At 40.7% G+C, this 22400-nt stretch overlaps 1 protein-coding gene across 1 annotated transcript; it reads left to right on the top strand.

Moving 5' to 3' along the window:
* Window positions 1-11: 11 nt before the first annotated feature.
* On the top strand, window positions 12-18326 carry ISOC1 (isochorismatase domain containing 1). Its single transcript, XM_081133173.1, has 5 exons — window positions 12-389; window positions 9297-9416; window positions 9547-9750; window positions 11370-11486; window positions 16143-18326. The coding sequence occupies exons 1-5, from the start codon at window positions 81-83 to the stop codon at window positions 16287-16289; spliced, it is 897 nt and encodes a 298-aa protein (XP_080989299.1). The 5' UTR covers window positions 12-80; the 3' UTR covers window positions 16290-18326.
* The last annotated feature ends 4074 nt before the right edge of the window (window positions 18327-22400 follow it).

Genomic DNA, 22400 nt, shown 5'->3' with positions numbered 1-22400 from the left:
GGCGGCGCGGGGAGGCGGGGCCGCGGGCCGGCCGTGTCTGCGCCTCGGCGGCCTGGGCGCTGGCACACGCTCGGGGGAACATGGCGGCGGCGGAGGCGGCGGTCCCGGCGCTCCCCACCGGCGGCGGCGCGGGCGCGGGGGCGCCGTCGGGCACCGTCCCCGTGCTCTTCTGCTTCTCGGTCTTCGCGCGGCCCTCGTCAGTGCCCCACGGCGCCGGCTACGAGCTGCTCATCCAGAAGTTCCTCAGCCTGTACGGCGACCAGCTCGACATGCACCGCAAATTCGTGGTGCAGCTCTTCGCGGAGGAGTGGGGCCAGTACGTGGACCTGCCCAAGGGCTTCGCGGTGAGCGAGCGCTGCAAGGTGCGCCTCGTGCCGCTGCAGATCCAGGTGGGTCCCCGCCGCCGCTCCCGCTCCCCGTGCGCCCGGGTCCCCGCCGCGCTCCTCAGGTGCCCCGTGCCGCGCGGGCGCCGGCTGCACGGGCCGCTCGCTATCGCGGGCGGCGGGGACGGCCCAGAGAATGTGCCTGTCCAAAGGTGACGGTCACCAGCTGTCCTCGGTCGGGCGGGGGCGTGGGCCTCCCGGCTGGTGGTGGCGCGCGCGACCGCCCCCACGTGTGTGGTCCTCGGGCGCCCGCAGCCGCTTTGTGCGCCAGGAGCCCGCCCCAGCCTCCTGCGGAACCCAGGGCTGGGCGGCAGGGGCTGTGTTTTTATTCGGGGGTGATGCAGAACGGGGGGCGCGGGGTGAGATCTTGGGGAGCATTGGCTTTAGGGTTTGCTCCCCGGAGTTGTGTTCACCAGTTGAGGAAACAGAACTTCAGGAATCAGACCCTTTCCCCCTCCGCTTCCCCAGCTTTCAGTGCCTGACCTTAGCCTCCCCTAACCATTCGCTTAGGCGCTTCCTAGTAACTGTCAGCTGAATCTGTTGATTACATGTTTCCCGTACATTAAAAAAGTCGTTTGACTCCAGGACAGATTGACCCTTTTTAATATCAACTTGAGCTAGACCATGATTTCCTGGTCGTGATGACTGGGAACGTGATTATACTTGAGGGTTCTTTTGTAGCTTTTTAATATTTTTTAAACAGCCACGCTCTCATACAACAGCGGGTCAGTCTCTTGTCTTTTTTACACTGAGAATTCACTGCAGGATTTATATTTTTGAAAGGAAAAAATATAAGGTATTTTTTTCTACGCCATCAGCATTTTTTCTTTAGTGGAGAAACTCGTAAGCCATTTCTTCGGAAAACCAAACTTAAATGTGGGATTTTGAGGTTAGAAGGCGTTTTAATATTAAAGTGTTGTTTTCTGATCATCATTTTCTAGCTGTTTTTCAGTTGTAGTCAGCGTCAGTGGAATTGGTCTTGTTTCCTATCACCCAGCACCTATGCCAGAAGCTTCCAAAGTAGGTACTTTAACCTGGGTAAAGTTTCTGTGCTCAGAGGACATAGGCTTTGAGAGTCCACTGTCCACCCCTGCAGAGCCTGGAGGAAGGCAGATGGTCTCTGATGCCCTACTGTACGTACAGACAATTTGGAGGATTGTCATTGTAGGTGTTTACTACCCGTTTTTATGTTCACGGGATGTTTAATCACTGTATTGTACCCCTGAAACTAATACAATATTCTGTTGCAACTATAATTGAAAAATAAATTTTTAAAAATTATAAAATTAAAAAACAAGAGTTTTCATGGCTGACACCTCTCTGCAGCCTTCCTTGTCAGTCTGTTTAGATTATTGCTGCCAAAATCCCTAAGAAGTTGGATGCACCTTTGACAAATCCATTAATAAAGGCAAGAATCCAGATACTAACTGAGGACGTCTGGAGCTGTTCTGAGGATGCAGACTTCTTTGTCATGATTTCCTGTAGTGTTGGAAGGGAGGGTGGGCTGTTACCTAATAAGATGTTATGCCAAACTAGCACACCCCCCCCCCCCCAAGATAGGATGTTTTTATTTTAAAAATTGAAGGACTGGGTCTGACAACTCTTTTTAATTAAGCATTCTCATGTATGTATACTTGAAATGTTACATACATTATCAAAAGGCATTATATAATTCAGGTCAACTGTAGCTTTTGAAATATTTTGCTTGGTATAGGAGATAAATATATAGTTAAGTTTTACGGTTATGTTTAAAATAATAATAGCACTACTCTATCCTTTTAAAAATGTTTTTTCCCACTAAATAGCCCAAGAATTCTTAAGTATCTGTTGTATAATACTTTATATATTTTTAAATATTAAAAAATTTATATTATCTTTGTAATCATAATATTTTGACTTTTACAGCCAGGTACCTTGAAAATAGAGAATGTGGAGGGATAAACACACATACATACATGCACATGCATACACGCACAGACTTCCCACATATATTCACATACCTATTCTGATAATCTATTTCTATCTATATGAGAAGATACACATACACACACACACATATATATATACACACACGTGTGTATGTGTGTATACTCGGAAGAAAAAGTGAAGATACTCCTTTTCGTAACCATTTTATATATTTTTTGGAACACAGTTGTATAATCCTAGAGACATGGACATTTTATGGTTAGATGAGACCATAGACTTCATTCCACAGACATGTGAGTGGCAGCTGTGACTGCCTGCCACAGTGAATGCAGACATGAATAAGACCCAATTCTTGGTCCATACCTAATCTCTCAATTTTGCCGAAGAGCAGAACATACAGGAATTGCTCAAGGTTCGTGGTAATGGTGAGAGAGCAAAGCACACGAGGGCCTCCCTTATAGCTGAACATAGCACTCTTGTTTTCTTTATGCTTAATGAAAATATCAGGCAGAATGGAAAACAAGCCACAAACCTGAGCTTGTAATACCATTTGTTTTGATGCTGTTTCTTCTTTGGAATAGAGGCCTGTCACTTAGGAAGGCTCAAGGTGGCCATGCTGCTGGGATGGTGGGCCCCTTCCTTCTCCCATAGGCAGGGACAAAGAGCCTAAGTTTGGCTATATGTAGGTCACTGCTTAAATAATGTGACCTGTTATTTCTCCAGACATAGGCATTAGAGCCTCTGTGGCCCTGGCTCACATACTATATATTCTAGAATGTGTTTTCCATTTACGTAGGGGTCTGAGCTTGCTTTCCTACTTGTTCTGACTGCCATTGCTAGTGACCTTGTAAAGCAGTGGTTGCTTGTGCCACACTGTCTTGCACCCATGTTTGGTTAGCAGTTCTATGGGGAGTGATCTTTAAGACCCCAATTGCCAAGAGTAGGCTGTAGTAACTTTTTTAGTGTCGTCTTTTTTGAAATATTCTGTCACAGGTAGCTGAAGACAGCTCTTGTTTCAAATTATGTGTCTTTAGCTTTGTCAGATTGCTTGAAGTCTGAGGAATTTTGAGATGTAGAGGGAGAAATGTAAATGAGAGTATATGCAGTAGAAATTTAGATCATTTTTATGACTTACACGTTTTAATTTTCCAAAAGGTGTTTCCCAAGTTTTAACTAATAGAAACATTCATCTCTGGAAACTCACATACCACCATCAGTGTGTTTTCCAGCTTTTCACCAGGAAGACAGAGCCCCAGTAAAAGAGAGGAAGAAATGGACATTGTGAGAAGGACACCAGTAAGAGGATTTTGCTTCTGCACTGGAGCAGGGAAGGCTCTGACAGCTTTGTGTGGACAGGAGATAAGGGCTTCCCTGGGAAGGTTATTTTGACCTTTACCTGAGATGGTTAATTGGAAAGAGTTTCAACTCCAGCTTTCACTTTCTCGGAAGTTTATTACTACTGTTATTATTTTAAACAGGGGCATGGACATTTTACAGCTAGAAGAGACCCCAGAGTTTGGGGTGGGAAGGGAGCGAAGGTAGGGTTTGTAAAGAAGAGGGAAAGGAATCTGCTCCCCTTGGGCTTGCTAGTTTGAAGGTGCATTTTTTGATTAGGGAACATTTACCATGGGAGCATGTAGGAGGAGCAGATAGAAATATTCTTTTGCAGCCTATATTAAAACGTCCAAAACCTGTTTCACCCAGAACACATCACGTAATGGTAAGTCTTTTGGTAGCATTTGGAAATCTACTTTATGAATTATTTTCTTAATTCTGCAGACTGTGTAACATAAGTTAGGCAGTATTAGAGTGTGTGTGTGTGTGTGTGTGTGTGTGTGTGTACACATAGGGGTCTGAGCTTGCTAGACCCCTTGCTTTCTTAAGGGATCTTAGTAATAAATGGCATTTTAACCTCATGACAGAAAAAGGTTTTTAAACGTGTGCTGAACTTCAGAGTATAGTGTATGCTTCCTGTATGAGGGCTATCACAGTAGCCTAATACATTGATTGATGGATTGATTACATGAAGCTCATTTAATCCTTAAAATACCCATATGAGGTAGATACTATTTTTCTTGCTTTGTTACAGATGAATAAATTGCCATTTGGAGATGGCAATGAATTTGCCTAATTTCATGTTATTGAAATGAGTAAAACTGAGATATGGACTCAGATTCTCATGTCCACAGGGCGTGCTGTGTAGGGAGCCTTGTAACCCAGGGGAGTCACAACACACAGGCTTCTGTGTTGAGTCAGTTCGAGAGCAAGGTCTTACTATAGCTATGGTAATCCAATTTCCTTGGGAACGTGCTGAGTAAAATAATGGTGTCCCGTGCCCTCTTCTGGATTCTCTCCCAAGCAGATCATGCCTATTTTGTGACTATAAAAGACTACCTGGATTTTGAAAACATCACATTTACAATTCTAAACTTCAATCATTTCTAGAGATATAAATTGTACTCACTGTAGTAGTTCACTGGGGGGCTGTTGTAACAAAGTACTGCAGACTTAGTGGCTTATACAACAGAAGGTTATTTCTCGCAGTTCTGGAGGCTAGAGATCAGGGTGGCCTCTGGGGGCTGTGAAGGAGAATCTGTTCCATGCCTCTCTCCTGGCTCTTATTGATTTGTTGGCAGTCTTTGGCATTGCTTGGTTTATAGACCCATTGCCCTGATCTCTGCCTTCAGGTTCACAGGGCCTCTGTCCAAATGTGCCTCTTTTTATAAGGACACCTGTCATGTTAGACTAGGCACCCACCCTACTCCATTATGAGCTCATCTTAACTAATTATATTTCCAATCCAAGTAAAGTCACTTTCTAAAGTACTGGGGATTAGGAATTCAACGTATGAATTTTGAGGGACACAATTCCACATATAACATTCACCATGTATCATATGGAGAGAGCAGAACTGGTACACAATTCATAACCGAGCAAGGCCAGTCACCCTGTATGTGCCTGTCCTGAGTGACCAGGGAGCCCGAGCAAGGGAAGGGCAGATTCCTTGCCCGTGTAGAAGCCATCATTAGAAAATAGTGCACAGGTGGTGAAGGAAGATAAATACTGCCATGATAATGGTAATGGACTTGGGGATGAAGAGCCTTTTTTGAATATGAAATCACGGGTCAAATCCCAGCTATGACAGTTATCTCAGACTATTGCTTGAGGAAGCCATTGGCTGTGATCAGCTCTTTGCATTTAAATGTGTGTGTTGAAATATGTATTATTTATATATGTATATGTTGTAGAGATATATGTAGATATACAATAGATATTTGAAGGTGTATATATATGTTCACATATATTTTTATATGGGATTTCTTCATGCTTCTTGAATATGCCTTCATCTGTAATTGCTGTACTTTTACTGTGATGGCATTTGGTCAGATACACTTTTATTTTGCTATCTTGTGGTTGCAACATGTAAATTCTTGACTCTGAGCAGCATTTTTAGTTGTCTACAAGGTTTTAAGAGAAATTCATGAGTCAGAATAAGAAATCCCTGAATTATAGAGTCCGTGTGTAATTTAACAACAGCTTTTGGAATTCATGTGGATTTGGGGTGGGTGGATGGCTGGTTGGACATGGTTAGAGCTTTTCAGAGTTGGTTTTGTTTTGTTTGTTTGTAGCCTCAAAGCCTCTTTCTTGGCTTATAAGGTATGGAGGTTATTCATAAAGTAGCATCTTTCCTCCTAACTACCATAGGCTAGGGAGATCATTTTTAAAAAACAAATGTTTTATTTTAGGTGGTGTTAGATTTACAGCAAAGTTAGCACAGAGAGTTCCTGTAGACCTGTATCTAGCTTTACCCCCTCCATTCCTGTGGCCTCTGTGTTACAACTAAGGAACCAATATTAGTACATTACTATTAACTGAGCTCCACACTTCATTCAGATTTCACTAGCTTTTCCCTAATGCCCCTGTTCTGTTCCAGGATCTGATCCAGGATGCTAATTACATTTACTTGTCATGTCTTCTTAGGCTCCTCTGGGCTATGACAGTTTCCCAGGCATCCATTGTTTTTGATGACCTTGATGGTTTTGAGGAGTTCTGGTAAGGTATTTTGGTAGAATGTACCTCAGATTTGGTTCATCTGCTTTTTGCCTCATGCTTAGACTGGAGTTGTGGGATTTTGAGAGGAAGATCATGAAGTTCGTTCTGACATATCAAGGCAACATACTATCAACATGACATCATTGATTACCTTCATCTTAATCTGATTGAGGCAGTGTTTGCCAGGTTTTCCACTATAAAGTTACCCTCCTCCCTCTATGCTCTACTCTGAGGAATTTTCTCTTAGTAATTTGCTAAGTTCAGACCACATTCAAGGGATGTTGGGAATTAAACTCCAACTCCTTGAGAGGAGACTATCTAGGCATTTTTGGTTCAGTAAAGTATAACCAGTCATCTCTGCCACCTTGTCTCTGTGGTTTCTTTCTTTACTGAAGGTCTATAGATTATGAGTTCCTAGTCTAGAGAGGTTTTGCAGGGTGGTGAGGACTTTAGGGCTGCATTTTCTGACCTCAACCTTTGTCTAATATGGTATACATCTGATGTGGTCCCCTGCCCAGAACAGGATACCTCACCGCTAAAATGAGGTACAGGGAAGCACTAGGTAACAGGAACCCCAGGAGACCACAACTCTGAATATTTAGGATTTCTGGGTAGATAAGGTTTTATTTCTTCAAGTATCCAAAATATTTCTCAATATTTTGACCATTTCATATTGTATTCCTGAAATGTTATATAATTTAACATTTTCTTAATGGGTGTGCTAAAATGAAATTGTCCTAATTTATAAGTTTTATAGAGCTTGTTCCTCCTTCACTAAAGGTCTAGATTGTAGGACAAGTTGAGTTTTGATCTGCTTTTATTGTATATTGAAGCTTTTCTCTGTCATCTGTCATTTCTTGCTATCAGTTTGTCTTTCTCCAGCAGTTCGCTTTCTCATTTGCTGTTTATAACCATCTGTGAATTTAGGATCCAGACAGCCAAACCTGAGTTAGTCAGTACAGTCTGAGCTAAAATCTGAGAGCTGGAGATCTAAGCAGGTATAAACTGTATGTTAGTGCCTGGCCACCCAACACAATTATGCAACTGCCCGGGAGTTTTATTTTGCATGCTGGCTGGTTTTCCCCTGTCATAGATTGGTGAGCTTGGCTGAGTTTCATTACTTTCATTTGAAACAGGCCGGTTGCAGGTAAACAACTTTTCTTAGTGCGCCCTAAACACATTGAGAATGACTAGGGACCCACCATTCAAATTTATAAGAAAATATATGGATTTTGAGCCTTTGTAACCAAAATTTAATGTTTACTGAGAATTTAAAATACATAGACATAAAGAGTGATCCTTTTAAAAATGGTCTCTTAAGTGCTCATATACATATTGTATTCACTGCTTTTGAAAAATGACCAAAATGGAGGCATTAATACTTGCATTAAAAATTTAGGTAAGGAAGCAGCCAAAGATAGAATATATTAAGATGTTTGAATATTTATTTTAATTAAAAGTAGGTAAACAAAGTGTTCAATCCCATAGAATATATAATTTAAGATGCTTGAATATTTATTTTAATTATACTTTATTAGCAAAGTAGGAAACCTTACACATAGTGTTCGAAATACAGGTGGCACTCGCTCTCACGTGAACTTGGCGTTGGATCGCACGTGGTTAATCAGTGCACATGTGTGGAGGTAACACCAGAGGCAGATTAAAGTGCCAGAGTCCCTCAGACCAGGACGTAGATGAATAAAGTGAAAACTGATTAGAGCGGTCATACTATTAAGGATAAACGATTTCTTTTAATGATTCACTGAATTCCTGTCGTAACTATTTTCTGAGGGTATGCTGTGTGCCAAGGCACTAAGGCAGTCTAGGGCCAGGCGGTGGTGAAGTCACCACCGTGTAATCGGGACACAGGTCCCTGCAGAAAATTATTAGTGTCCTCTACAGAGCTCTCTGTAATTTGAAAAGGTGGAAAGAAAGGCACCATGGACTTTTAAGAACCCAGTGAGGTTAAATTCTTGTGTTCAGTAATGATTTTCACTTTTTGGTAGGTTCATATTGGGCCCAGGTTGTTGGAGTAGACCAGCTACAGCAATGTAAAGCCTGGTAACCTAATGCTCATTTCATCTTAAGCCATTGACATCCCTGATTTTGATAAATATGTTTTAAAATGCAGGCATCAGATTTATGTCTGTCTATTCAACAGTGGTGATGTGCTTGGCATCAGTCATTTCATTGCCTTTTTTGTGAATTCTGGATTTATTCTTAATAATAGCATCATAATATTTCTGTCCTGAAAGGCAGTAATTCTGGATTTGTTTCTATCTGCTACTACAGGTTATTTTAAATTTCATTCTCTACTTGTAAGCAGTGCCATCATCAACTTTAAGTTTTTTACTGTCGTAACATTTGTTTTTATTGTAAAAGTAATACATGTTTTTAAATAGCATTCAGGAAATGTTTTTAAATAGCACTTGGAAAATATAAGAAAGGTGTAAAGAGAAACTATTACTAATACCCCTAACTATATAACCATCTATTATTTTCATACATTTGCTTCTACTTTTTATTCACATTTTAACATTATTGAAATACTGTTGAACTGTGCTCTGTTTTTTAAATTAACATTAGATTATAAGTATTTCTTTTTAGGTGGTACAGATTTTTTGAAAATGTATATACATATGCTATTTTAATTCACTAAGAAATGTATTGTCATGTGAATGTGTTAAATTTGTGAAATCATTTCTGTATTGTTGGTCCTGGGTTTATCGCTGATTTTCACTATTAAAAGCAGCTCAGTGAACATCTTTGTGGGTAAATTTTTTTCTGTAATTTACATAATTTGGATAATAGTTGTAGAAATTGACTTACTGGGTCAAACAGTAGGAACAGTTTTCTTCCTTTATTGACCTCCACTGAAAATAATTGTCATTGAATAATGAGTGCTAAATCATTCTTTTTTTCTTTTTTCCTCAGCTCACTACCCTGGGAAATCTTACACCTTCAAGCACTGTGTTTTTCTGCTGTGATATGCAAGAAAGGTTCAGACCAGCCATCAAATATTTTGGGGATATTATTAGTGTGGGACAAAGATTGGTATGTTTGTTTATTTTTTCCAATTTACTGAAGTATGATATACATTCATATATACACACATGTGTATTACTAATTATCTTTGTGGGGTTTTTGTTTGTGTGTTTGTGGTGTTTTGTGTGTTTTTTTTCAGTTACAAGGGGCCCGGATTTTAGGAATTCCAGTTATTGTAACAGAACAGTACCCTAAAGGCCTTGGAAGCACTGTTCAAGAAATCGATTTAACAGGTGTAAAACTGGTACTCCCAAAGACCAAGTTTTCAATGGTGTTACCAGAAGTAGAAGCAGCATTAGCAGAGATTCCTGGAGTCAGGAGCGTTGTGTTATTTGGAGTAGAAGTAAGTACCTTTTGTTACATTTTGTATACATAATATTTGTAGAAAACTTGATTCCAGAATGCATTGTTATATATAGAATATTGTGTAGGTGGTAATCATGGTGAAAAATTGCCATGGTTTAGTAAGTGTTGACTATTTTCATGGCACTGATCTAAATATATATTGATTCATTAAACTCTTATAGCAACCCTCTGAGCTAAGTATTCTTGGTCTTCCCATATTATAGATGAGGAAACTAAAACACAGATGCTGTGTAACTTGCCCAAGGTCATACATCTGGTTAAAGGATGGAGCTGGATTACAATCTAGGTTGATGAATTCTTGGGCCTTTACTTTTAACCACTACTTTTAGAACACATTTTCAGCAAAGGCATTATTTTTATTTGTGTTGTAGAATTTCGCCTTGGGTCATATTTTTACTCTAGAAAAACCTTAGAAGCCATGTAGTTCATTGTCATTCACGTTTGAAACGTGCATACCTTTTTAAAGGAAAAAATACTCATGGATTCCTAAGAGTGATTAAAATGATATTTGATTTGATTTGATTTGGTTTTTTGGACATGTACAAATAGAATATAAGTGTTGACTCATAGCTTCTCCAACAACTATTGAGCTAAAATTTTAAGATTAGTTTAAAAACTATAAAAACAATGAAATCCAAAAAATATTAATGTGCTTATGATGTTTTGAGAGTGGGTTTTAGAGTAGTAGGTTTTTAACAGTAGAAAGATTTAGTCTCAGGTTTTGATGTACATTTAAATATCTCAATAATGACAACATAGAGGAAGCCTGTTTGTATAAATGTCACACCAAATGCTGTTGCCGACTTTTGCACTTTTTTTGCTCATTCATCATTATCAGACCTCATGCTTAATGAAGATGATCTCTGAGTAGTCCTCCAGTGCTAATTGTAATGAGCTGTCAGTTGATAATTCTCCAAAACTCTTGTCATACAAAGATAAGGTAGGCATCATGGCATGATTGAAATCTGCTTTCATTTGTTATATAATCCAGCTATTGTCAGAGCATGTTTTTTTTACTCTGTGTTTTCTGCTAATTTGTTTACAAGTTAGTACTTAGAAAGATCAGACCTATATAGTACATTTGCTGGTGACACATACTGAGTATTTTTTGCCCATGTCACAACTTATTTTTAACTTGGCCTACCTTTACTCCTGGGTGCCTTGTAACAACTCAGTTTCCCACTCCATCCTCAGCCTGCAGTACTGCAGACTCATTCTTTGTGTTAGGCACTTGGTGTGAATTCAGAAATAAACCCAACTGTAAGTGACATCAAAACTGAGTGGTAGCAGTCAGCTGTATGAAGGTCATCCAGAAGGCACAGAGGAAAATCTTTTCATTCCCACAGAGCTCTAAGAATACGCTCAGGTATCCCAGTATGAGGAATGTTGATATAATCCAGTTCCTGACTTCACAAAGTGGAAACCAGAGCCAGAGACGGTATTTATGCTCAAGGTCATCTGGCAGGTTAGAGGCAAAACTAGGTGTAGGACACGGTCGTTAGACCTATAGTGCTCTTCTTTGTTGTGTGGTTTCACATTTGTAAAATACTTTTTGTTTGCTGCGTTATTACATATGATTTCTTACTTTCCCCCTAGACTCACGTGTGCATCCAGCAAACAGCTCTGGAGCTAGTTGGCCGAGGCGTTGAGGTTCACATCGTTGCTGATGCCACCTCGTCGAGAAGCATGATGGACAGAATGTTTGCTCTCGAGGTGATTGTCCTGCTGTAAATAAGTCATTTTCAAGTTTTCCAAATAAGAGCATTAAATATTTAATAGCAATGAAAAGTTTACCTCTTAAATTTGAGCTTGGTTGGACAGGATCAGATTCATTGATTTCCAGAGCCTGGACTGTCCACCGAGCGACCTTTGAGGTCTCACCGCCGCATCCTATTTTATATCCACTGTCTCCTTAGATCTAGATTGCTAGCGATGCCAAGAGCTCCTTTATGTCTTTCATCATAACTTTGTACAGTTTTATGCGTGAACTAAGAGGAATTCCAATAAGCTTAAGCTGAACCATTTAGAAATTTGCAAATTAAAAACAGCTCACGTAGGTTTCACTCAGCCAAGATCTAGCCAAACAGAGGGCATAGTGGGCCTAAGCCTGCTTCAGCCTCATCTGAGGTTTCCTCAGACGTGAATTTCTGGGGCTAGGAGGCGTGTCACTGACTGTGGATACCACTCACCTGCAGTGTTTCGTGGCTCTCTGACTAGAGTGTCAAGATGTGTATCGTGGAGTCAATGAATATTTTGTCAGTGTTGCATAACAGTAGTCTTACTTCACTTCTAATTCCAAGACTATTGAAAATGACCACATAATCCTTTGAAGCATTCATGCCATATTGGGAAGATCCCTCCCCCTCTATTCTAATTCTATAATAATTTTAGAGTAATGTACATGTGGATTGAGTTGCTGAGTTCTTTTACTGATTATTTTTATTGAGAATGGGAAATACAGATTTATTTTTGAGACCCTCCAGTGTTCCATGCACAAGCTGGCCCAGGAGCCACTTTCTTACAGGGGTACTGAGTCGTCTTTTCAGCCTGCAGTGTTCCCTGGGTGGTGAGCGCAAGTGAGAAAGAGTCAGAGGGGGAAAGGAGAAGAGTCAGTGGGGAGGGCTGGTGCAGAAGTAGGTGGGGAGCAGCATTTGTTTTAAGGCACTGGTTGGCCATCCCTCCTCTGTTTTATTCCTGGAGCAGTGAGTCCTCTTTTCGGATTACGGGTGGAAATAGTTTTATTAATTTTGTTTAACTATTTTTAAGTCCATTTGGACTATTGGGTTCTTTGGTACTTAGGTACTAAAGGGTTGCTTTTTCCCATCTCAGCAAAGATGTTTAAGCAGTTTTTATGAACATGAGTTAATCAACTTCCTCATTTCAGATTTCCTTAGTAATAAGTTTAATCACTTCCAGTATCAGATCCTCTCTGTCTCAGCAAGCAGCTCTTTTCCTATGTCGGTAATTTATCTTTCTGGTAGTGCTAAGGTCCAAAACTTGAAATATTTCCAAGGAAGTGAAAATGAAAAATATACAATGAACACAAATCTTCCTTGCTTATAAAGATATTTCAAGCCCGTTTGTTCTATAGTCATGTAAGTTTTTTAGACATGTCTTTATTATGGAGTTTACTCCAGAAGATTTTTATTGTTGGCAATTCTATCTTCTCACTATACTCAAAATAAAAACACAGCTTTTTACCATCTGAACCTCATTCTTTGAGAGGTAGTCTGTAATCTCAATGATTAGGGGTCCAAAAAGTAGAGGGTTAATATGGGTTTGAATGCAGGTTCTGGCATTTGTAAATGTGTTTCCTTGGACAACTTATCTAATATCTATGCCTCAGATTTCTCATTGGTGAAATGGAAATAATATCCACTACATGGGAGGATTTTGTGAGGATTAAGTGAGATAATGTATTGGTGGCACTTAAACAGTGTCTGACACAGTGCTCACAAATGTTAGCTGCTGCTTTTATTTTATTGTTATTATTATTCGTTGTCTTCATGAGGTTAGTCTTATCAGAAATGTATAAGCATTGCCTGGCCGGTGTGGCTCGGCAGTTGAGCATCGGCCTATGATCTAGGAGGTCATGGTTTGATTCCGGGTCAGAGCGCATGCCCACGTTGCAGACTCGATCCCCAGCAGGGGGCCATGCTGGAGGCAGCCAGTCAGTGACTCATCATTGATGTTTCTAACTCCCTCTCCCTTCCTGTCTCTGAAACCAATAAAAATATTTTTTTAAAAAAATGTATAAGCATGTATTAGTTTGCAAGACCCACAAAGGACTAGTCCTGAGAAGTTCTAAGGAAGGAAGAAAAGAATGTGGTCTAGGGTGGATTTGGAAGAGCATAAAGCAAACAGCATTGCCTTGGGTTGCAGGGGTGGGGAACCTTTTTCCTGCCACGGGCCATTTGGATATTTGTAACATCATTCAAGGGCCATACAAAATTATCAACTTAAAAATTAGCCATGAAAAAAACTCCTAGATTTATTGAATTTCGAGTCCCACCTGCAGTTGCCTTGGCAGGCCCAGACCAAATGATTTCACAGGCTATATATGGCCCGCGGGCCGGACATTCCCCACCCCTGGGTTAAAGTGTTGAGGTTGAAAGGGAAAAAAGAATCAGGTCAGGCGGTGATGGGGGAGACACACCACATTTCAGAGTTTTCTTCTTAGTCTGAATTTGATATGGAAGTGTTTTAGTTTGCCCCGAAATTAGTGGGAGAAATGAAGTATGAAAATTAAATAGCAATCTCCCAGCTCCCCTTCTCTGTTCCTCTAGAACGCAACCACTAAAGGTAATTCCCAAGAACACCCATTTTTGCCTATCAAGGTTATGATAGTAATAAAGTTTATAGTTACCATTACTGAAACTTCTGTGCCAGGGTCTGTGCTGTGTGCTTTAGTCAACAAAAATTTTTGAGCAACTACCATCTGTCAGGCACTGTTGCTTTCAACTAATAATTATAGAGTAAATGCAGAATAAAACCCTCTCTGGAAGTCAGTGTCCTTGTCCTTCTGAGAGTGGTTAGTGTTGCTTGGAAATTGAATGGGTTTGTCTTTCCCCCCTGCCCTCTCTGAGGCCATCCTGGCTTTGTGCTCTCGCATTTTTCAGTTTGTGGCCTAGGGGAGTCTTTCCTTTCCTTTGGCCCTGGTTGGACCAATGTTGCAGGTGTAAGGGAAGAACTTCGGAAACCTATTACCATGTACCCGTGTGCAGTTAAAACAGCTGGACTTTAAATGGCCCCTTTTTAAGCTGGAAAAGAAAGGGGATTTGGAACCAGTATTGTAGGTGTCCTCATAGCTCAGGGTGGTGAGCAAGAACCTGCCAGTGTCTGGAAAAGCTGCTGCTGTCCCCTCTGCACAGGTCCCCTTTCGGGTTGGGGCCAGGCAAACACAGTGGGAAGGCCCCCCTTCCCCTACGCAGGTTCTTGGCTGATTATTTTTTAATCCAGTCAGTATTGGCCATGTCAGTTTTGAAGCCAAGTAATATTTTGCAGGTTTTCATTTACTGAAGTGTGTTTTTGTGCCTGGAGTCTCCCAGCCTATCCACCACTGTGACTGGCCTCAGCATCCCTGAGGATTGTTGGCCTGGAGGGGACCAGGTTCCGGTCAGCAGAGCACTAAGGGGAAGCTTCCTTCTTCCTGCGGCATCACATTCCCTCCTCAGACCTGGGAACAGCTTTCTGTCCTTCCTGCCTCACTAAGGAACTGAAAAGATTAGTGACAGCTGACTTTTGTTGGCATTTGGAGTTTATAAAGCACTTTCACTGACATCGAATGTGTGTGATTCAGATTCAGGCTGAATGTTGCAAGTCCACTGATTCAACAGTGAGCAGTCAGGAAAGCAGCTCAGCCAGCGGGCGAGGGCGAGAGTGGGTTTGAGTGACTGGACGTGCACAGCTTAGCAGGCGTCTGCCAGAGGGAAGGTCGGGCCTGTGGATCTACACCCATCTGAAGGGGGGTTTACTTTCCCTCTCCCGCGATGTCCTGGCTATTCAGGTGATTCCTTTTTTCTGAGAGAGATTGACCTGGGTCTTTTCCTATGACTTGCCTAGAAATTTTTCGTTCTTACATGGGATGTTTCCTGGGATAGCAGTTGGCCCATTTTTGTTGTTGTTACTTGTTTGCCTAGGGTTTCTGATAACAAATACATCTAAAAAATGAATCTCTACTCCAGAATTCTCTTCTCCCCTCCCTCCTCGCTTCCCCCTTCTCCCCTCCCGTTTCCTCCACTGCCCTCTTTGCCGTCCTCCCTCCCTCTTTTCTCTCCCATCTCCCCTTCCTTGAGGTTTCTGTCCTTAGTTCTTTCTCATGATTCCACTGGAGCAATTTGGCAAGGACCTCCTTTGACCTGTTAGTGAGATTATACAACCCTAAGTGTTACCCTCTGGTTTAGTGATTCTGAAAAGTTAACGATGGTGGCGGTGGTGGTGGTTCCGTTACCATCCAGGGGCACGTTCCTAAACGTCACACGAGGCTCTCCTACCACCAGTCATTTCTTACTTAGTGGAAGGACACATGTCATACGTCACATGTTTGTGGACAGAAAAGAAATGAGAATCATTGTTTTACGGCCATTAGCCTTGGTTTCCTGTCTATCCCTGGCACATATAAGTCATAATATTGGCTGTTCTGCTTCTTTCTAGCCCATAATACTCACAGTGAGAATAATCGCAGTGGGTTTGTGGTGTGCTTAGTGTGAAGTCTGTCCCTGTCACTGAATTTGGCAATATAATTAAGTACCATGGATTTAATAAAAAATACTGATTACTGTGTCCCAGCATACTTTTTGCTGTTTGAACATAGTGTTTATTCTCATGCTCACTTCTTGATTTGTCTTTATCTTTTTTTTTCCCCCAAAGCGTCTTGCCCGAACTGGGATCATAGTGACTACCAGCGAGGCTGTTCTGCTACAGCTGGTGGCTGATAAAGACCATCCGAAATTCAAGGAAGTTCAGAATCTGATTAAGGCTAGTGCTCCAGAGTCAGGTCTGCTTTCCAAAGTCTAGGACATCTGAAGGACTGGTGGGCCGCTCACCATCAGGTGACAGGACTGTAACCAGACAAGCCCTTGTCTCTACTAGAATTAAAATGTTAAGTCAAAAATTGGCTCTTTTTTTGCGCCTCTTAGTAAAACTTAGTAAAAATGGTCTAACATCTGGGTACCAGCATTTAGTTACAAATGTCAAAGGCTTCAGGTGCTGCTTACCTTCTTTTTTTCTTAATGTGCTCTTATTTATTTAAAAAAACTATAATAGAGGTGCCTGTTTTGTCTATACTGTATGCATTGATCATAACTTTCAAAAGTGCACACATGTGAAGTTTTCTTAAATTCTGCACTGTAAAGAAAAAGATGTATTGACAATAGTTTGACTTTTGTATTATTGTAACACATATGTTAAAACGTTAATGTGGATTCAGTGCTTTTATTTTATAGGTTGATCGAAATAGGGTTATTACATAAGATTTAAAAACAGGACTCTGATTCACATTACCCCCTTCCCTCATAATACAGTCAGCTTATTTAGTGAGTGAGTTGCATTCATCTAACCAGACGGAATTAGGTTGGATAATTATATATCTTTCTTGATTATGCTAATTTTGTTAATCTGATCACCATCTCTAATTCTCTGTTAATGTTCTCTTTTTTAGTTGAATCTTTTCCTAGAGAGACTCGTTGGGTCATTGTTTAAAATTTGTAAACAGATGGGATGATTTGCAATCTAATGTAATTACTGGGGGGCTGTTTTAAAATCTTTGAAGTATCACTTCAGCTGAGTATCTTTACAAAAATATGGAGTATATCTTCTAATATGCGTAAGATTTAGCAAAAAGTTAAAGGCTGGATAAAATGTAGTTTTAAAACATTCATATTTTTGTTTGATATTTTCTCCACCTACCCTCCAATTATAAAGGCACCAGGAACTATTTGGTAGTATTAATTTTGTAGTCATTACTATCCTTCAGTAAATTTATTTTCATTAAAAACTTACTAGAGGGTTTTAAAACTTTTTTTAAATATTATGTGAAATATGGAACATTGCTGTCTTTTATATTAAAGTAACTAAAGAAAATGTGTTATGTGAATGAAATTATTTTGTCCCCCACAACACAGCTCTGTGATTACTATTCCAGGGATTCTAATATTTATTTAAAAGTATAAAAAGGTATAAAATTTTTGACATTTATAATCTTTCAATTCATGGGAATTTTCAAAGAAGGAAAGTTCCTTGCAGGCAGGGGTAAATAGATTTTGCTGGAGGGCCTTCTTCATGATTCAAGAGCAGTAGAAATGTTTGTTTTGTCATTGGTAACAGACAACCTCACATTCTTCTTGTGGGTGTGTTTAGTTTTTTGTATCAAAAAGAATCAAAGATTTCTTCACATTTTAAAGTAGTTTTTAATAAATTTAATTTAGTGCTTTTCAAATTTTAATATGAATGCAAATCACCTGGGGATCTTGCTAAATTGCTGACTATACCTCAGCAGGTCTGAGGTCCAGTCTGACACTTTGCATTTCCAAAAAAAAGGCCGGTTTCCACCAGTGTTATGCAGAAGGGACCACACTGAGTAGCGGTGATTTGACTAACAGCCTGTTTCCCTTCATTGCACCAGGCCCTTCAATGAAGCCCTTCAGAGCTGAGACAAGTCTGTGACCCTGAATTAGCTTCCTGTGGCCATCATAACAAACTGCCACAAACCTAATGGCTTAAAACAACACACACTTATTACCTTACAGTTCTGTAGGTTCAAAGACTTGAAATGGGTCTCACTGGGCTAAAATCCATCTTTCCCACTAGATTGTAAGCTCTTTGAAAGCAGGACCTGTGCATTTTCTCCACTCATTCTGGAAATATATTGTGAGAACCTAATACATTTTAAATATTGTGCTGTGTGTTCAGGACAAAAAGATGCCCCTGGGGAACTTATGGCCTAGTACAAAACCTGATCTCTCATAACCTCTCAGTGCATGTGAATTGAATTAAGTCATGTCAAAGGTTCAGGAATGTCAATTCAACATTAAAGTTCAGAGGAACATCACTGGGAATTCTGCCTCCTCCCTTCTTTTTTGCAGATTATGCAAAAGCAGGGTCACAAGGCCTTATTATTATAGGAAAACTGAATTGATTTTAATACATTAGGCTTTGAATTTGAAAGTGTCTATAATTTTATAGGATAAGTTTTTTTTAACTGATGTAAATAACGAGAACACAAACAGAAAAATAGTCTAGTGTATGGAATCGCAAGGGGGTGTTAGGAGCAGGATCAAGACACGTCATTTATTGAAATGCTAAAACATCTGCAGAAACTTAATCTAAAATTAAAATAAAAGTGGTAATTTACTCTAACCAGGAAACCAAGTGCCCTGTTATATCCATTCAAATAGCACATTTCTCTAACGAGGTGGAATATTTTCCCTTTTTATAAGTTGACATTGGGTAACTTTGACTTTAGAGCTGGGTGGAACTTTAAAGATCATGATCTCAAAGGCCCGTTTCAGCTGTAAAATTCTAACATGCTTTTATTTTACAAATGTGGCTAGTGAGGCCCAGAGACATGCTGTTTCTAAAACTGCACAGGTGGTTAAAGGCACAGTTTGATGAGAACCCGGTTGCTTGCCACCTGGGCCGGTACTTCCTTTCAGCAGTGGAAAGGGGGAGGAACAATGCAGGGATACATTTTACAGTCTGTAAAACAGTCGCTGTTTCACCTTAGCTAAGCTAATTGATATTCCTAGTGCTGACGGCTTTCCCTGGGCCACAATCTTCATTCTGGTCTGTCTGCTTTTCCAGTGATTATCCAACTAATCCAGGAGATTGGCTGATAACATGAAATTTTTCATTTTCATTGTCAAGTAACTACATAGCAATATTCCCACATCATCAATACCTCTTCTACTTCATTGAGCATTATTGCCACTGTTTAACCTTGATTAAAAACTTAAAATTGCAATTGGCTTTTAGAATGCTTATTTTCATGTTGCTTTATCTGTTAAGCCTGAACAGCAGACCTCTTACCAACGAAGCTTATTTTTAGAAGAGATACAAATCCAAAATGGTGGTCAAGTAAAATAACCTGCGGGTTCCTATTGGAGAGGTTATCATCCTGATTTGCCTGCTGCTGGAAACAGTTCTGAAATGGCCCCCAAGGTTCCCACTCTGATGCACTCACACCTTCTCCCAGTTAATGGGCGCAGCTGCAGGGGGTTTTGCTCCGGGACTTAAGGTCTGGAATCAGCTCACCTAAGGTAGGGAGAGAGCCCTTGTGGTCTTGAGCGGATCCGGCGAGCCCTTAAAAGGGAGTGGGCGCCTCCTGCCAATGGGATTCAGAGTGTGCGAGGGCGTCCTGGGAAGAAGGCTCCACTTCTGGCCTTAAGCTGGAGTCAAGGCTAAGGATGGTGGCAGCCAGCAAGGAAACAGAGACCCATCTTGTACAGTCCCAAGGGATTGAATTCAGGAACCAACCTGAGTGAGTTTGGACGCAGATTGTCCCCAGAGCCCCCAGGTAAGAACGCGCGGTGCACTGACACCTCAGTTTCCTGCCTTGTGAGACCCTGAGGGGGAAGGTCATGCTGTGCCTGGGCCTCTGACCTCCAGAGCAATGAGCCAATACATTTCTCTTGTTTAAAGCCACTAAGTTCATCCTTGTAACAGGAATAGAAAACTACTAGACTTGCTTTTTCCGTTTGTTGTGTTTTTTAACTTGCATTCATGCTTATATGAAGAAAAGGGGGAAGGCTGTAAGTGGGATGCCATCCAGAGAATAAAGTGTTTTAAATTCCAGTTAGCTCCTATCAATGTTTCCAGAAAAGTGGGTGGGCAGGGAAAATATGACCTCCAGTCCACTGTGTTAATAAAGCATTGTTTTATTGTAAGGTTAGCTTTTTGTATTTTTCATGGCAGAAATAGTCCTTAGAGCACACCTGTCACTTCTTAATATAATTGTTGGCTGCACAGTATTTTACCCCTCGGCTCTCAGAGTTACTTGGCTTTGGGTTTGTTCATTGTTCTTGCAGCTGCTTCTTTGTTAAATCGCTCCTCCCACTTCAGACAGTAAATGCAAGAAAGGAAAGGTGATACGTCTTAGAACCTATAGTTAATATGTGAGTACGCATTTTAGCATATTGAATACGCGCAGCTTTGAATTGGGCTTCTGGAAAACGCATATTGTGCTTTCAAAACAGCCTGTTAGGCAGCCCCAGCTAAAAATGTGAGATACTTTATAAATTGTTGGAAATGTGGATATTTTCTCCAAGAAATTAAGACCCTAGAAAGAAAACATGAAACACATGAACGAAGACGTGGGTGTAAATTGTTAGCCACTACCCATATGTTACTGTATTTTGGCTGTATCGTTTGTATGCCAATGAGTAAGTGGTTTATTCTTTTGGAGAATTTGGCAAAATTTAAATATGCTGTGTCCCATGCAGTCGGTATTGAATTTCAGCAATTTATTCCTGCAGGTAGACAGCATGGTTTAGATATAACTGTGTGTGTCTATCATATGCGTATATACACATACCTTTCTTTTCAAGTTAAAATAAATGGTTGGGCCCCTGGCAGGTGTGTCTTGGTTGAGCATCTTCCCATGAACCAAAAGACTGCGGGTTTGATTCTCGGTCAGGGCACATACCTAGGTTTTGGGTTCGGTCCCCAGTAGGGGTGTGTATGGGAGGCAACTGATTGATGTCTCTCTCTCCCTCTGCCCCTCCATCCCTTTCTCTCTGTAAAATCAATAAAAACGTGTGTGTGTTTTTTAATGGTTGGGCTTGTCTGGCCGGCGTGGCTCAGTGGTTGAGCATTGACCTACGTACGATCCAGAGATCGCTGTTCGATTCCCGGGCAGGGCACATGCCCGGGTCTCTGGCTCGATCCCCAGCTGGGGGCGTGCAGGAGGCAGCCGATCAATGACTCTCATCACTGATGTTTCTTTCTCTCTCTCCCTCTCCCTTCCTCTCTCTAAAATCAATAAAAACTTTTTTTTTTAAAAATGGTTGGGCTTGTTGGTGAAGGGAGTTGGCAGGAAGGAAGGGAGGAATGGAAGGCTTTCCTTTTCCCACCGGAGAAGGAGCCAGCGGCTCTGTGATGCACTGTGTGATTGAGAGCTTTGAAATGACACACCTGACTCCGTTCTCAATAGCTTGGGTACTTGGGGCAAACTTCATCTCTCAAGGTTACCAGCTGCATAAACAGCACTGGGAAAGGGCCTTGAAGACACCCAGCTAGACATGTAGGGGAGCACGAAACTGAAGGGGGGCACTGTATCTCCCAACAGACATCAGTGTCCTGTGGTGGGAAGGGCAGGCCGCAGGGCTCTGGTTCGTTCCCAGTTCTCTCTGCAGCAGCCCTGAAGCCCTTCTGAGAGATCCCTGAGTTTTCTCATACAGGAAATAGAGTTGGATGAGATGATAGAAATAATTACCCCTTCATCTAGATACTAGGTGTTACACTTTTCTGAAAACCATTATTTAAAGTAAGATTTACAGGTTGCCTATGGCTAAAAATTGAGCCTGGAAATTTTCACATAACCAAGCAACACAAATGCAGTATGCCTGATGGCTCTCAAGTGCTAAGTGGATTCTATAGAAGACAGTATGAATCATTGTAATCATTTGATCAAGGATGCCCTATATAATTTAAAAGGAAACTATCTTAGAAAATGCAAATACGATTGTGAATGCATAACTTAGACATATTTCCTCACTTTCTCTCTTTGATAACCATAAAAAATCCAATGCTTGAGTAAGGCATAAGGATGTTGTAAACACTTAAAAATTATCTTTATGGAATGTCTAGATAGCTTAGAGATATTTTAGATTGACTGCATCGTTTGAGATAGGTGTTTTTTTCCAAGAACAAATGAATAAGAGCTCATTGCTTTGTCTTTTGAAATGCATTGTATAGCTTTTTATTTTAGATATCAAAATCTATGAATAAAAATTTGCTAAATAGTACTACTATGTTTAGGTCAGCTTGATTGGTCGAATCTTCTCAAAATAGGTTTAGCATGTCCTCTTTATCCTTTTAAAAATTTCTCTATTGAATGATCTAATAAATATATAAATGAAAGATACTTAGGAAGGCCAGGTGTTAAATTATTTTAGCCTACATTAACTTGCA

The sequence above is a fragment of the Miniopterus schreibersii genome, assembly GCF_964146895.1.
Source record: "Miniopterus schreibersii genome assembly, chromosome: 3".
Lineage (NCBI taxonomy): Eukaryota > Metazoa > Chordata > Mammalia > Chiroptera > Miniopteridae > Miniopterus > Miniopterus schreibersii.
The sequence above is the reverse complement of the archived record's forward strand: the minus strand, read 5'-3'. Positions and strand labels throughout refer to the sequence as shown.

Bases quoted from the DNA above. Each gene is read 5' to 3' on its own strand.
- ISOC1 (XM_081133173.1), top strand. From the start codon at position 81: ATGGCGGCGGCGGAGGCGGCGGTCCCGGCGCTCCCCACCGGCGGCGGC. The intron at 9,751-11,369 runs GTAAGTACCTTT...CTTTCCCCCTAG, and splicing joins TTGTGTTATTTGGAGTAGAA to ACTCACGTGTGCATCCAGCA. The intron at 11,487-16,142 runs GTGATTGTCCTG...TTTCCCCCAAAG, and splicing joins ACAGAATGTTTGCTCTCGAG to CGTCTTGCCCGAACTGGGAT.